The 13,285-nt window shown below is 34.6% G+C and overlaps 1 protein-coding gene across 1 annotated transcript; it reads left to right on the forward strand.

Moving 5' to 3' along the window:
- The first annotated feature begins 9,379 nt into the window (after nucleotides 1-9,379).
- Nucleotides 9,380-13,035, forward strand: LOC131048689 (reticulon-like protein B23). The gene is made up of 4 exons (XM_057982746.2): nucleotides 9,380-10,156; nucleotides 11,567-11,712; nucleotides 12,074-12,139; nucleotides 12,276-13,035. The coding sequence occupies exons 1-4, from the start codon at nucleotides 9,969-9,971 to the stop codon at nucleotides 12,392-12,394; spliced, it is 519 nt and encodes a 172-aa protein (XP_057838729.2). The 5' UTR covers nucleotides 9,380-9,968; the 3' UTR covers nucleotides 12,395-13,035.
- Nucleotides 13,036-13,285: the final 250 nt, after the last annotated feature.

The following is a 13,285-nucleotide window of genomic DNA, read 5'->3' on the forward strand; positions in this document are numbered from 1 at the left end:
TTAATTACTTTACATAGGTGTTTTCTTGTTCAAGTTTGTAAACAACTAGTTTTGGCTTGTAAATAGCAATTTTCTTGTAAATATGGTTGCCCCATGAGTCCCACATGTGCTGCCATCATGGATAGTTGGAAAATAGTTTGAAACCTCCTATAATTTATACATATGTAGGTTAAATTTTTGGATAAGTGCTTAAACATGACTTCCCCCTTATTCTAGGTGAGTCCAGGAGCAACCCGACTAGAGAAAATAAGGTGAAAAAGTGGTGTAAAGTGCAGGGGTGAGTGCAAGATCACTATTTTAGAGTTTGGAGGGGTCCATGGGGTTGGGGAAGACTTTTTTTATGCAGGGAGGATCCTTGAAAAATCCATTTGACATCAAAACCCCAAGTTGTTTATTCGCTGTCGGTTATAGGCCTTATAAACCCTCAAAACCCTCATTTTGGGGTTCACACATTGCACGGTCAGACCAGGGCCTAAAACCACAAAAATCCTTTAGGGATGGGTTAATTATTGAAGAAAAACCAAAATTTTTTGGGGGTCCTTTGAATCGTTTTCCCTCAAGCCCTAGAAAACCGGTTTTGGAGGCCTAATTGGGGCTCATTCCTTGTAGCCCTTTTTCTAGGCAAAATATTGAAATTGGTAAGAAACCTCAAGTTTGCAAACCACTAATGGAATAAAAATGCACTCAAAACATGTTAGAATGCCTCTCTACACATCTTCATCATCTCACAATAATAGGAGGTCATTTTGACAAGTTGAGGCCAAGAGGCTAGAATTGAGCAGTTGAGAAGCACTGTGAATTGGTAGGGTTCCTAGCCAAAACACTTGAATAAAACACCTTAGAAAGAACAAGAATCAAGAACTAGAATATATTGAGAAGGAATTGAAGGTCTAGAGATCAACTAGGCCTGGTGAGTTGGTGCAATTGAGCAACACCAGCTAGGTGAAGTGTTGAGCAAACTAGGTTAACCCCATCACTAGGCTTGCTTAAGGATATGATCATCTCATTCTTCCATATTTGATAAGATTAAAAAATAGCATCACTTTTAGGCTTAAGAGGTTTAGATTATTTAGACCAAAATTAATCACAATTAAGAGGTTCAAATTGTTTAGACCAAAAGTAATCAATATTAACATCTCCTTACCTATTCATGGGTTGGTACATGCTATGATTAATTGTTACAATTTTGTCACTAAGAGGGAATTTCAAGCACTTATGAATAGTAGAAGGAATTAATTTCATGGAAGAGAGCCAAGGGTGTCCCAACTTCACATGAAATTGTCTCGATGTAGGAATAATAGCAAAATCAACATCTAAAGACTTAGTACCAACCTCAATAGGAAGGGTAACGGAGCCAATAGTAGGAGAAGAGAAACCATCAAATAATTTGATTATCACATTAGATTTATCATATGTCACTTGATATAATTTTAAGGTATAAATATATTCTTCAGTTATCACATTTACCATGTACACTGGATCAATGATCACACCTCGTGAAAGAATGTTTTTGATCCTCACAGTGATGTATACTGGGCCATCAGGAGATTCAATAGTGTCCATAGGATCAAAGGTAATACATAGGTCCTTAGGAGGTGTAGGTTTATCAATAAGATTCACCATATTATTAGACTCAAGGCCAAGATCATTATGAGAAAAGGCAAGATGATCAGCCTCAATCACATTAGTAGAATGAGAAGGCAAAGTATTGGTAAAGATTTGGAGATTTTGATTCAGAGGAGCTATGGATTTTTTTCCATTGTCATTCACACTAGCTACAGATATGGTATTATTATCAATAAGGTCTTGGATCTTGCTTTTTAGGGAATAAAACTTTTTAGTGTCATGACCAGGTTGATGATGATATTGGTAGAAGGCTTTAGCATCATATATAAGGCTTTAGCATCATAATGAGGTGGCAAAATTTTGGTTGTGTCAGTTGGTTTGATGGGAGGATGTTTCAACACATTCTTGCTCAATAATTATGTCATGATGCTCTGCAAAGATTCATAAAGAGGAGTAAATTCTTTTCTAAAATACTTGGATAAAAGAGGCACACATGTTGTTGCGACTGCTACCTGGGTATTGTTGTTGTGATTGAACTTGATATATCTCTTATTCGATTCAAACTTTGCAAAAGGTTGTTAATCACTTTCATTCTTATTAACTGGAGCCATTGAAGGAGATGATTCAAATTGACTCACTTGAAGCTGATAGTTATGAAGTATTGTGCACAACTACGTAAAGGAAGTAAACTCATAAAAGAGGAGCTTATGCATAATGTCTTTTTGCAAATTAGAAATGAAAATTCTTTGAACATCTTGATCAGGCATAGGATAAGAAATTTGAGAATACAAATGCTTATATCTACCAATAAAATCAGTCACTTTTTCTATAACGTCTTCTTACAGAGCATTAAATTAGTCAAAGTAATCTTAGGACCAACATTATTGTGAAATTTCTGAATGAAATCATTAGCCAATTGTTGAAATGATGTAATAGAATAAGGAGGTAAAGAACAATACCATTGGAAAGCTTTATCTCTGAATGTTCTAGTAAACAATTTAGCCAAAAGTCTTTAATCATAGGCAAAATCACTACACAAAGTTTGAAATGTTTTCACATGAGTCATAGGATCACCTTTTCCATTATAAAGGTCCAATTGAGGCACTTCCACATGTTTAGGGGGGACAACATGGACAATATCATTAGATAATGGGCTTGCTACATCAAATGTGGGCACGTTATACTTTGATTGGTTTATGAAAGCTATTTGTTGTTATAAGGATGACACAGTTTGGGGTAGACTATTAATGGTTTCTTCAATGGATGACTTGAAATTGGACATGTTGGATTGAGTTCAAGAGGAGTAACATTGTTTGAAGAAGGAGCTTGAGAATAAAGAGGTGGGGCACTATGATAAGTAGGTATGATAGATGATTGGGTAACAAATTTAAGACTCATGGAAGGAGGGATGAATGAAATCTGATTATTAATGTTGCCCCCTTGACTAACGTGTAGGAATAACGTTTTGTGTGGAAATAGCCATGATGTTGGATGTAAAAGTAGGCATATAGGCATAGAAGTAGGCATGGGAATATAATGATTCACTTCAATGGGAAGTTGAGTGTAACCAAGGGCTTCAACACAACTTTTCAAAGGCATGATATTAGTGTCAACAATATGAGAAAGGCCATGCAACAAATCAATGCCAATTTTATCACTTTGAACCATTATTTTTAATGCTTCAATCAATGGGATAGCCTCACTTTCTAGATATTGTTGACTCATCCATTGTTGAAGATTTTCAAATTCATTGTCAATCTTCTCCAATTGGTCAATGAAACCCTAGTTAGTGATTCACCTTCATCGTGAGAATTATGTAAAGAATGGGATAAAATGATATCATTTATTGGAATAAAAGAACCACCCACATTCTCATGAAACAAGTTATCCAAATTAGGCTCCATATCCTTAGTAATTAAACCTCGGGAAGCCTTAATTCTATAAATTCTCACATGAATATTATAGGTATGACTACTAGTAGTAAAACTCATGCACAAAGGAGGGAAATTTGAATTTGAATTTGAAAATTATGATTAAGAAATACAAAATTTTGTGAAAATGATTGATTAACCAATTAAGAAATGCATTCATAAAAAATCAAATCTGCAACTTAATTTGAAAGTTTATGCAACCCTCATGGTAAACTTTAGGTTCATAAATTAGGGTTTTTGTAAACTCAACTACTAAATTTATGTAATTCAATTTGAAAATAAGATCTAAGAGGGAAAATTTGAATTTTAAATTAAATGAATAATCAGATCTGAAATGATGAATCCAAATTAGACAACCCACAAGCTTAGTTTTAGAATTAAAATTTAGGGTTTTTGTGAATTTAACCTCTAAATTTTTAAAATTCCATGGAAAATTAAACTTGCAAATTAAGTCAATTTGAATTTGAAACTACATAAACACTCAAATCTGAAAAAATAAAAAAATAAAAAAAAATTTGCATTTGTAAGGAGTCGGGTTCACCAAAATGTAATGAGGAAAAAATTAGGGTTTCCACCACAAGAAAGATGAAAACTACCAATTTTATGACTTAAATCATTACATTCAAGAGAGGGTTCCAATCCAATAGATCTAGTCACAAACCAAAAAGGATTAGGACTACAAATTTTAATTAGATTGGGTGGTTTTGATGGATAAACCTCTTTTGTAAGTTAAATTGTTGAAATTAGGGTGAAAGTGTTGGAAACGAAAGTAAAAGAACAGAAACAATAAGCTACAGTTGTCAGATTGAGCCATGAACTTGGATCTGAGCAATGTAAGAAAATTCATCTACCTATTCCTAGAAAGAGCTCCTAAAATATCGAGACTATTTCGCCCACACCCTGGTCCTCTAAACTTTTCACACTCCAATGTGGGATCGATTCATCATTGTAAACAATGCTTATTCCGAAGATCCCAACTTTGTGCTTGTTTCCTGCACATAGAAAGAAAGGGAAATATGTTGGGAATAGGGGTTTTCCTAAGTCAAACCTCGGTTTCAAAATTAACCATGAAATAGAAATGAAAGATAAGTGAATTGTAGTAATGAAAATGTCCTCTTTTTGAGGGAGATGTTGAATAATGATTGAAAACACAAATAATATACCTCCTTGTGAAGTTTTGTTTGTCTCCACATGAAATTAGAGTTTTATGAAGTCTTCAACAACATGAAACATGAATTTCAATTCCAATGCTTGAATCTTGACCATATTGATGCTCCTATGCTTGAAGGAAGACTGATTGCTTGCTCACTTGACTTGAATGCTTGATTACTTGATGTCAAATTGAATCTCATGTTTGTGTTCTCTGGGTTTTTTTTCGAAAGGGAGGGGAAAGCCTCCTTTTATCCCCACCAGTAAAAAAACATATTAGTTTTCCAACATGAGCCGACACGGGGCTGGGTTTACCACTCAATTTTTTAGATGGCCAAGGGGCCCAAAGCAAGGCCCTAATTGGGAGGACCAAGGCATGGCACCTTGGTCCTATTAGGGACCAAGGCACCATGCCCTGGTCCTACCCAATTTAGGGGCCATGACAGAGGGTTTAAATGATGTATAGGGTTAATATGAAATCAAATCTGAATGATATGAGCAGAATTAGGTCCTCATCAGGCTTAAGGGTGCAAACACTAAGTGAGGACCCAAATGTGGTCAAAATTGTAAGGGAGTACAATTTAGGACGCTACAAGTATGCTGGTAAAGGAGATGGTTGGGAAACAAATGGAAGATTAACGAAAGGAGGTATGTAGGAGTATTGATTAATATGATTGCCTAGATGACAAATATGTGTAGGATTAGCATTTTGTATAGATGTAGTCATGATAGAAGATTCTTATGTAGGAACATTAGGCAAGGATGTAGGCATAAGAATATAATTCTCAAGTTGATTTATAGGATTAGAGTAACCAAGAGCTTTGTCACAACTTTTTACTGGCATAACATTGGTATCAACAATATGAGCAATGCCATGCAACACTTCCACAAAATTTCATTAATTTGAACCATTCTCTTCAAGCCTTCAATCAAGGGGATTGCCTCTCTGTTCAGGTGTTATTGACCCATCCATTGTTGAAGCTTATCCAACTCATGGTCAAGCTTCCCCAATTGATCAATTGCAACTCTAGTTAATGAGTTATCATCATGAGAAGTGTGAGGGGAATTATTCTCCACAATGTTAGGTATGCCTTGTGTAGGGATTGAGGATTCACCAAAGTTCCCATGGAATAGGTTATTCAACCCTAGCTCATACCCCTTAGTATTTAAACTTTGGGAAGTCATATGTCTATAATTTCTTCTCACCAAGATGTTGGATGTAGGTGAAAGGGTAGTAAAACTCATGCACAAAGAAGGAAAAATTGGATGGATAGATTAAATAATGCAATTTACTTATAAAATGATTGATTAACCAATTAATTAAGCAAATAGATGCTTCTAAAGCTGGCAATGACATGCTATGTAAATTAGATCTGAGCAAACAAACCATAAACTATGCAACCCACAAGTCATTTCTTAACAAAATACCTAGTTTTTTTGTGATTGAACCTCTAAGTTTAAGTATATAATTATAAATGCAAATTAATTAAATGAATACAAATTAGATCTAAAAATAAAAATTAGAAGTAATGCAAGCATAAGATATGTCAAGTTCATCAAAATGTTTTTGTAGAAAATAGGGTTTCACAAGTTAAGCTATGTAAATTAGGAAATCTAGTTATTTTCACATCAAATATTAAAAGGTGAAATGAATTTTATTGATTCAATCACCACTTTATGAATGGAATGGATTGAATGCAAATCATAATTCACTTCCCCTTTTTGGAGTTGGAGTTGAATGTGAATTATTGAATTTAAATGCTAGATCTAGGGAAAATGATGGAAAATTGGCATAAACAACATGAACAACAAGATACAGATGCAGTATGCAAACATACAGCTAACTTTGTGCATAAAGTACATAGACGAACTTGTGTCATAAAGTTTGGTTAAAAAGTATAGGACCAAGATGATCTGGGCATCCTGGTCCTCCATCTATCAGATGCAGACAAACAAGACACTTTTGGAATCAAGATGCCACTCAAAATATATTCCCATATATTCATTAAAATTTACAATAAAAGGATGCTCTGGGTGACTTGGTCCTCCACTTTTTGCTCCTACAAAAGTTGGATCTAATCATTGTTGTATTCTCTATCAGAATCTTCATTCGTAGCTTTTAAATTTGTCACTTGCACACAGAAAGAAGGAAAATGGTGTTGTTGATAGGGTTTTACTAGGTGAAACCCTAGGTTTGGAATTAACCCTTGAATTGAAATTAGAATTTAACCTACAATGTGATTGAACTGAAATGGAAAAATTGTCTTTTGAGGACAAGGCTATATTTGAATTGAAATGCTTGAATTGGAACTTGATACCTTAATGAATCTTTCTTTGAAGTCTTCATTAAAAGGTTGATAATGTCATGTAGAATGTCTTCATAATGTCTTGATCATAGATGCCATCATGAATGCTTGAAATATAAACTTGGCCTCTCCTTCACTACATTTGATGATTGATTGATTGCTCACTTGAATTTGCTAGCAATTGAATTCCAACTTGAGAGATGATTAAGAGATGATCAAATGAGGGGACAAGGCTTGATTTTATAACTAACTGCACAAATGTGTTTGAAATTTTGAAGCAGGGTGACACAGAGAATGTTTTCCCACCTTTGAAATCTTATCGTTGTGGAGTCCAAATTCTGGCCCCTTTTGGGAGGACCATGGCACCTAGGGTGTCCTAGTCCTAGGACAAAGCATCCCGATCCTACCAATCAAGACTAAAATAAGGATAGAGCTCCACAAAGGTGCTAAGGATGTAGATTTTGGGTTTATATGAATGAAATCAAAGTAGAGTCAAGCCACGAAAGGTCAAAACATAGAAGTAAGGCCTAGGTGAGGATGAAATTGTATAGGGATACAATTTACAACAGTACAAATAGTATATTCACTCTATTCTTTGGCGAGGTAAAACCATGTGATATCCTAATTATATTTATGCGAATAGGATTAATAGGTTATAAAAATCTTATTAACGGATTGATGTATACTATTACACATGTGACCTTGTTTGTGATGACAACTAGTATGAGATGCTTGCTTGTCATCACAAGTAACAATGATTTGGGAAAAGTGACGAGATCCATAATGTAATATGGGATGCATCAATATTCCCCTTTCTAGCTTAGATTTACTTTTAAAGGATTTTGCATTAGTGAACTAGGCAAAGAGGAAGATCCTTACAATAAGCTTTCCACCACTACAGTTTTTGATAGCTAGTCACTATGTGCATGTGATGTTGTCTAAGTTATTCACATCATGTATATGTGATGCATGCATGCGTTAATCATATTTGCGTATATGTGTGTAGGCATGAAGTATTCAAATTGTGTTTAGGTAATGTATGCATAATTTCTAAGTGTCATTTCGTACATATGTTCTACAAATGAATTAAATCGATGTGTATGCATGTGACATAAGTATACGTTGGTCTCTATTTGGTTGTGTTGATGAAGTCTTGTTGTTTTGGTATGTGAACTATGATGCCTCTAGTTTTCAAAAAAGTGATATGTAGGTAGGATCATCTCAAATTAAACCTCAAATATTAAGTATGAGTCTAGGGATTTGTCATGTTATGTGAGCTTATCTTACTTAGTGTAAGATTGCATATTCATGGTGTAAAGCTACCACCCTCACTATAGAATCGAGTAAGGTTGCACAACTAGCTTTCCTAATTAAGAAGAAGTTCCTTGGTTGATCAAGAGGATATTGAAGGTGTAATTTTTTTTTAACAAATGGTGGTAACTAGGGGTTGCTATTACATATTGTACCTACTAATACTGTGCATGTACCATTGTCAACTTCCTTTTTGCTTGTTGTAGCACCTATTAGTTTTGAGAAAGAAAAGGAAAAATGGGACCTTATAACACATTTAGGGGCTTGCCCTACTCAAATGCCTATGGCATACTTAACAAAAATAATTGGAAGAGTTTTAAGTATGTGGCCCTATAGCATAGGTATATAAAGGTATGACAATGAAGGTTAGTGTTTGCAAATATAGTAGATGTTCCAAAGGATTAAAAGATGTGTGTGTAGAAGTCGTTATAGGTGCCAAGTCATACTTTCCATTTTAGATAAATCTATTTAAATAAATATAATTATGATTAGTTTTACTATTAGTCAATCATAATTTAGGGTTTATTGAAAATGTAAAGATCTAGATAGGAAAAAGACATGTTTAAATGTGCATGTCACAAGTGCACATGTTCATGTCTAAAAGAAAAAAAATGCATCAAACTAATATCTCAAAAGACAATAAATGTAAACAAAAATGAAACGAAATAATTACAATTTTAAACATCATATATGTAAGTTAAATATTTTCAAAATAATTTAGAAAATAAATCAAATTCAATCAAAATATATATTTTTGTAATAAATACTAGTGCCTAAGAAATACATTATTTTCCATCTCTACAATTATCACCACGCCTTTATTTCAGCTTTAATTTTCTAAAACCTTTGAAACTTCATAATTAAGGATGGGCAATAACCCATAATTAGGACACCTTTATTCTAGCTTTGGTTTTCTAAAACCTTTAGAACCCCATAATTAAGGATGGGCAATAACCCATTTTAAAGTTTACAAAACACGAACTTAACGTAAATGACTGCCATCATCATGCATTTCTTCAAGTTAAATTAGATTTTTCCTCATCTTTTATGCTAGAACTCTCGTTTTCACTATTCATGCATGCAATATGTGTGATCATTATACAACGGATGCAAAATTTGCATTTCGGGGTTAAATTTTCAATGGGAAGAAAGACAATGGGCTAGGGTTTCAATGATTAGAGCTTAAATCATGCAACAATGTCAGACCTTTCACTTTTTAATATTGACCATTGGTTATCAGTTAATCTATTGAACTTTATTGCAGATTTTGAAACTAGAATCTACGACCCACTAAAATCTGATGTACATAATTCATGCACATCGCAGTTGATGGGGACTCTAAATTCCAATTCATCGCTTTACTGCATATAATTTATTGAATCTCTAGAGTCCATTATTAGCAATTTGCTTTTTAAGAGATTCCGCTCCGCTAATTTTGGCGGTATTGGAAAAAGATTATCCAAAAGAAATCCACCTCACTACCCAAAGGATCACTTTATTCCTTTTTTTAATTGCGATCACATAGAAGACAACGCAGAAAGTAGTGTGAAAATGTGTAGACCAGTCGGCATTGTCTTCTTAATAATAGATGCCAAATCAAAAATCAGAGGAAAGTATAAATCTCAAATTTGAGGAATCTACTGAGAGAAAGCCAAATAAAGGAAGCATTAGAGGATTGCATTTATACCCTGATAGATGCCACTAAATGGAACACAAAATTACAGCAACGAGGAAACCGGGAATGCCTCTGGTGATTCTCATATGCGGAAGTCTGGTGTATTATCACTGTGCTGTAAGGAATTCCAGCATGGTTTCTCTCATCTGTGATGTCTTGATTGTTCTCTTATGTTCCCTTGCAGTTTTGGGAATGCTCTTCCGTCAGATGAATATTTGGTAAGTATAAATAAAAATCTATAGCACCCACATAAAAATATTTGTCTTCTGTAACACCCACGTCTGTTTTTTAACTTTTGTGAATTTGGGTAATGCATCTTTAAGTTGATTGCTAAAATTTATGATGCAAATACTCTAGCTATTTAATTTCTGTAATACCCACTTATGCTTTCTAAGTTTTATGAATTGGGTCAATGTCGATTTCAGCGGCAGCTGGCAGCTCTTGTCGCTTTATATTTACTCCTGAAACTAATAACCCTTAATTAGGCATATTATGAAATAAGAATCCTTTTCAGCCATTTATGAAACAATTCGGGAACTCTTGGCCATACTTTTGAAATGCATGGAGGTACCAGTGATCATGAGTTACAATTAGTCGAGCTTGTTTCTTATGTCTTTCACTGCTCATGATATCATAGTCTATCCCACAAAGCCATGATTTGATTGCTCGGTCCCAAATTCAAAACCCATATACTTAGTTGTCTTTCGAGACTTAGCCCATGTTGTTATGAATTTGAAGCTCACATTCTCAAAACCCTAGTTGCAGTGACGGGAAACCAAGCGATAACGGTAAAAATTTGGGCTCAGGCATTTTTGTCTGCCTGACAAAAATTACGATCTACACTGAAATTGAAATGATTTAATCTTAAGGAATGACCAAAGTAGGTGTGCCTGGAAGACCATTGGTTTATTTTTTATCTATACTTTGAGTTAGTGATATCAGGGCTTGAAGATGAATCCACACTTTATTAGGACATCCAAGTTCAAATTTCTGTTGGGGACAAATTTTAGCAGCGGATACACACCTGTCGCCACAGATAGGCAATCTTGTGACCTTAAGATCACACCTAATTGCTGGAGGAATGATTCTAATGCTTACACTCCAGGTGTAGGTGGATTAGCAAGTTATGTAGTACTATTTATTTGGGCATGAGGTCAAAACCCTGGAGTACAAAATTGGAACAACATATAAGGTAAATGGAAAACAAATGCCCATGTTCCCACAAAAAGGTCTCATATGCCAAATTGATGTCTCACTTAGTGTGGCCTACAAAACTGCCTTTTTTCCTTGACCTTTAGTTATTTATGGTCAGTTTCTCTTCTGTTAATCCAACATAAATTGGTTGGATCCTTGTAGTTCCTACATCGATTTGTCCTCATGGACATTAATAAATCTTATCTATATATCTATTCATCACTTCTCCCTATTTAAACAACAGAGTTTGGCCTACTCAGTTGGGCATGGGCTCTTATTATAGGTCAAATTATAATCAAAGAAGCGCCCAAAATGAGGACGGGAGCTCCACAAACAAAACTAGAATTAAGAAATGCATCTGGTGGTGAGAACATTTTTTTAGGATATTGTTTATCTTGGATTTCATTTGCTCTAATAATCATGGGTGTTGGCAGCGTTCCTGTGGACCCTTTGGAATGGCAAATTTCACAGGAGACTGCAAATAAAGTTGCTGCATGCATGGCAAATACAGTTGGTGCTACTGAATCTGTTCTTAGAGTTGCTGCAAGTGGTCATGACAAGAAACTATTCCTCAAGGCAAGTGCCTTTGTTGAATACTAGTGAGATTTAGAATAATAATAAGGAAACTTTTTTGGGCATTGAAATCAGGTCAATGATTTGCTCTGCATAGTTTACTGCTCGAGATTCTTCAGAATCTTATGCTCCTTGATATTACTTCAGATTATTTTTAATTTTGTGCAAGTGGTAGGAAGTGGCATTTTGTTCACCAGGACTGAATTCTGCATGCATAGAATAACATTTATACACTGAATACAAATTTGCTAATTGCAAATCTTGACTGATTACATATAATAGGGTTTTTTTATTATACAAGTTGATTGGAAAAAAGTGTTCTGTTGATTTTACTGTAATTAAGAATCTATCATCCTGTTTGCAGGTAGCTGTTGTCCTTTATCTATTATCTGTTCTGGGAAGAGCAGCATCAGGTGCCACGGTTGCATATGCAGGTACTGAGTTCAGTATGTCGTTTAAGTTGATTAAGATGCTTTTGTTTGGTTTAAGAGATGATAATACTTATGGATTAAAAGCCGGGAAGATCATATTCACAAAGCAAAACTGATTATATTTTGTCACGATGAACAGCATTATGGATTATTTCATTGATCTTCTGCTCATCAAAGTTGTCACCGGATGCAACTCGTCAACCTCAATACCTTAATAGAAAGAGAGATGGAACAAAGACTGGAGGGCAGGAAAATTGATCGTATCAGTTTTCTGGTTTGTGGCAACTTTGCCTGATGGTTTGATTAATTCATTCTCTTGGAATGACTCAAACCTCCATCCTTCGGGGAAAAAATCATCAAATAACCACTCAATATAACCAATGATATCATTTTTGCTTCCAGTGCTAAGTGATCATTCTGTTCGGTGCTAACAAAATTCTTAAACTTATGAGCTATCCTGTTCAACATCTCAAAGATTGTGATTAGCTTATCTGGTTCATGGAGTTGAAAAGGAGTGTGTAGTTTCAGTAACATAAACATCAACCTAGATGTATTGTATACAGTGGCTGATTGCAATTCACTCAAATCTGTAAGATGCTCCTAAAATTTTACAATAGGGAACAGCTTATTAATGGGTAGTTTTGAGTCACCAGCGCTGAATTTCATGGTTACAATATGTATCGTTTTGTAATGGGTCTCAGTGAATTCTTATGGTGCTTTAATAAGAGAAGGCAAAGGTGACATCAGGCATCAGTAGAAAGGTTAACTTAAGCTAGAGCCACTATTACACTTAAGCCTAACAAAAGTGAACAGCCTCTATAACCTGTTGGTATAAAACAGGAATGTGTTAAAATATGAAGATGTTGTTGCACCTTTTAATATGCATTGCATTATATAAATGTATCATCATAATGTAGTTGTTTGACAGATACAAGTTATGTATCATATTTTGAATCCAAATTTATTTATGCAAATCTTTGTAGTTATATTATGATCTGCGTACTTAGAGAGAATTCTTGTATTATGAGACACTGCCCTGTTGGTACATACTAGCTTATAATCACTTAACTTGGTCCTGTGCTTCTTTTGATAATATGTTAAGATTTCAACTTGGTTAATGGATGTTTAACTATCTGGAGTTCTGTACTG

The sequence above is a fragment of the Cryptomeria japonica genome, chromosome 2 (assembly GCF_030272615.1).
Source record: "Cryptomeria japonica chromosome 2, Sugi_1.0, whole genome shotgun sequence".
NCBI classification, from domain to species: domain Eukaryota; kingdom Viridiplantae; phylum Streptophyta; class Pinopsida; order Cupressales; family Cupressaceae; genus Cryptomeria; species Cryptomeria japonica.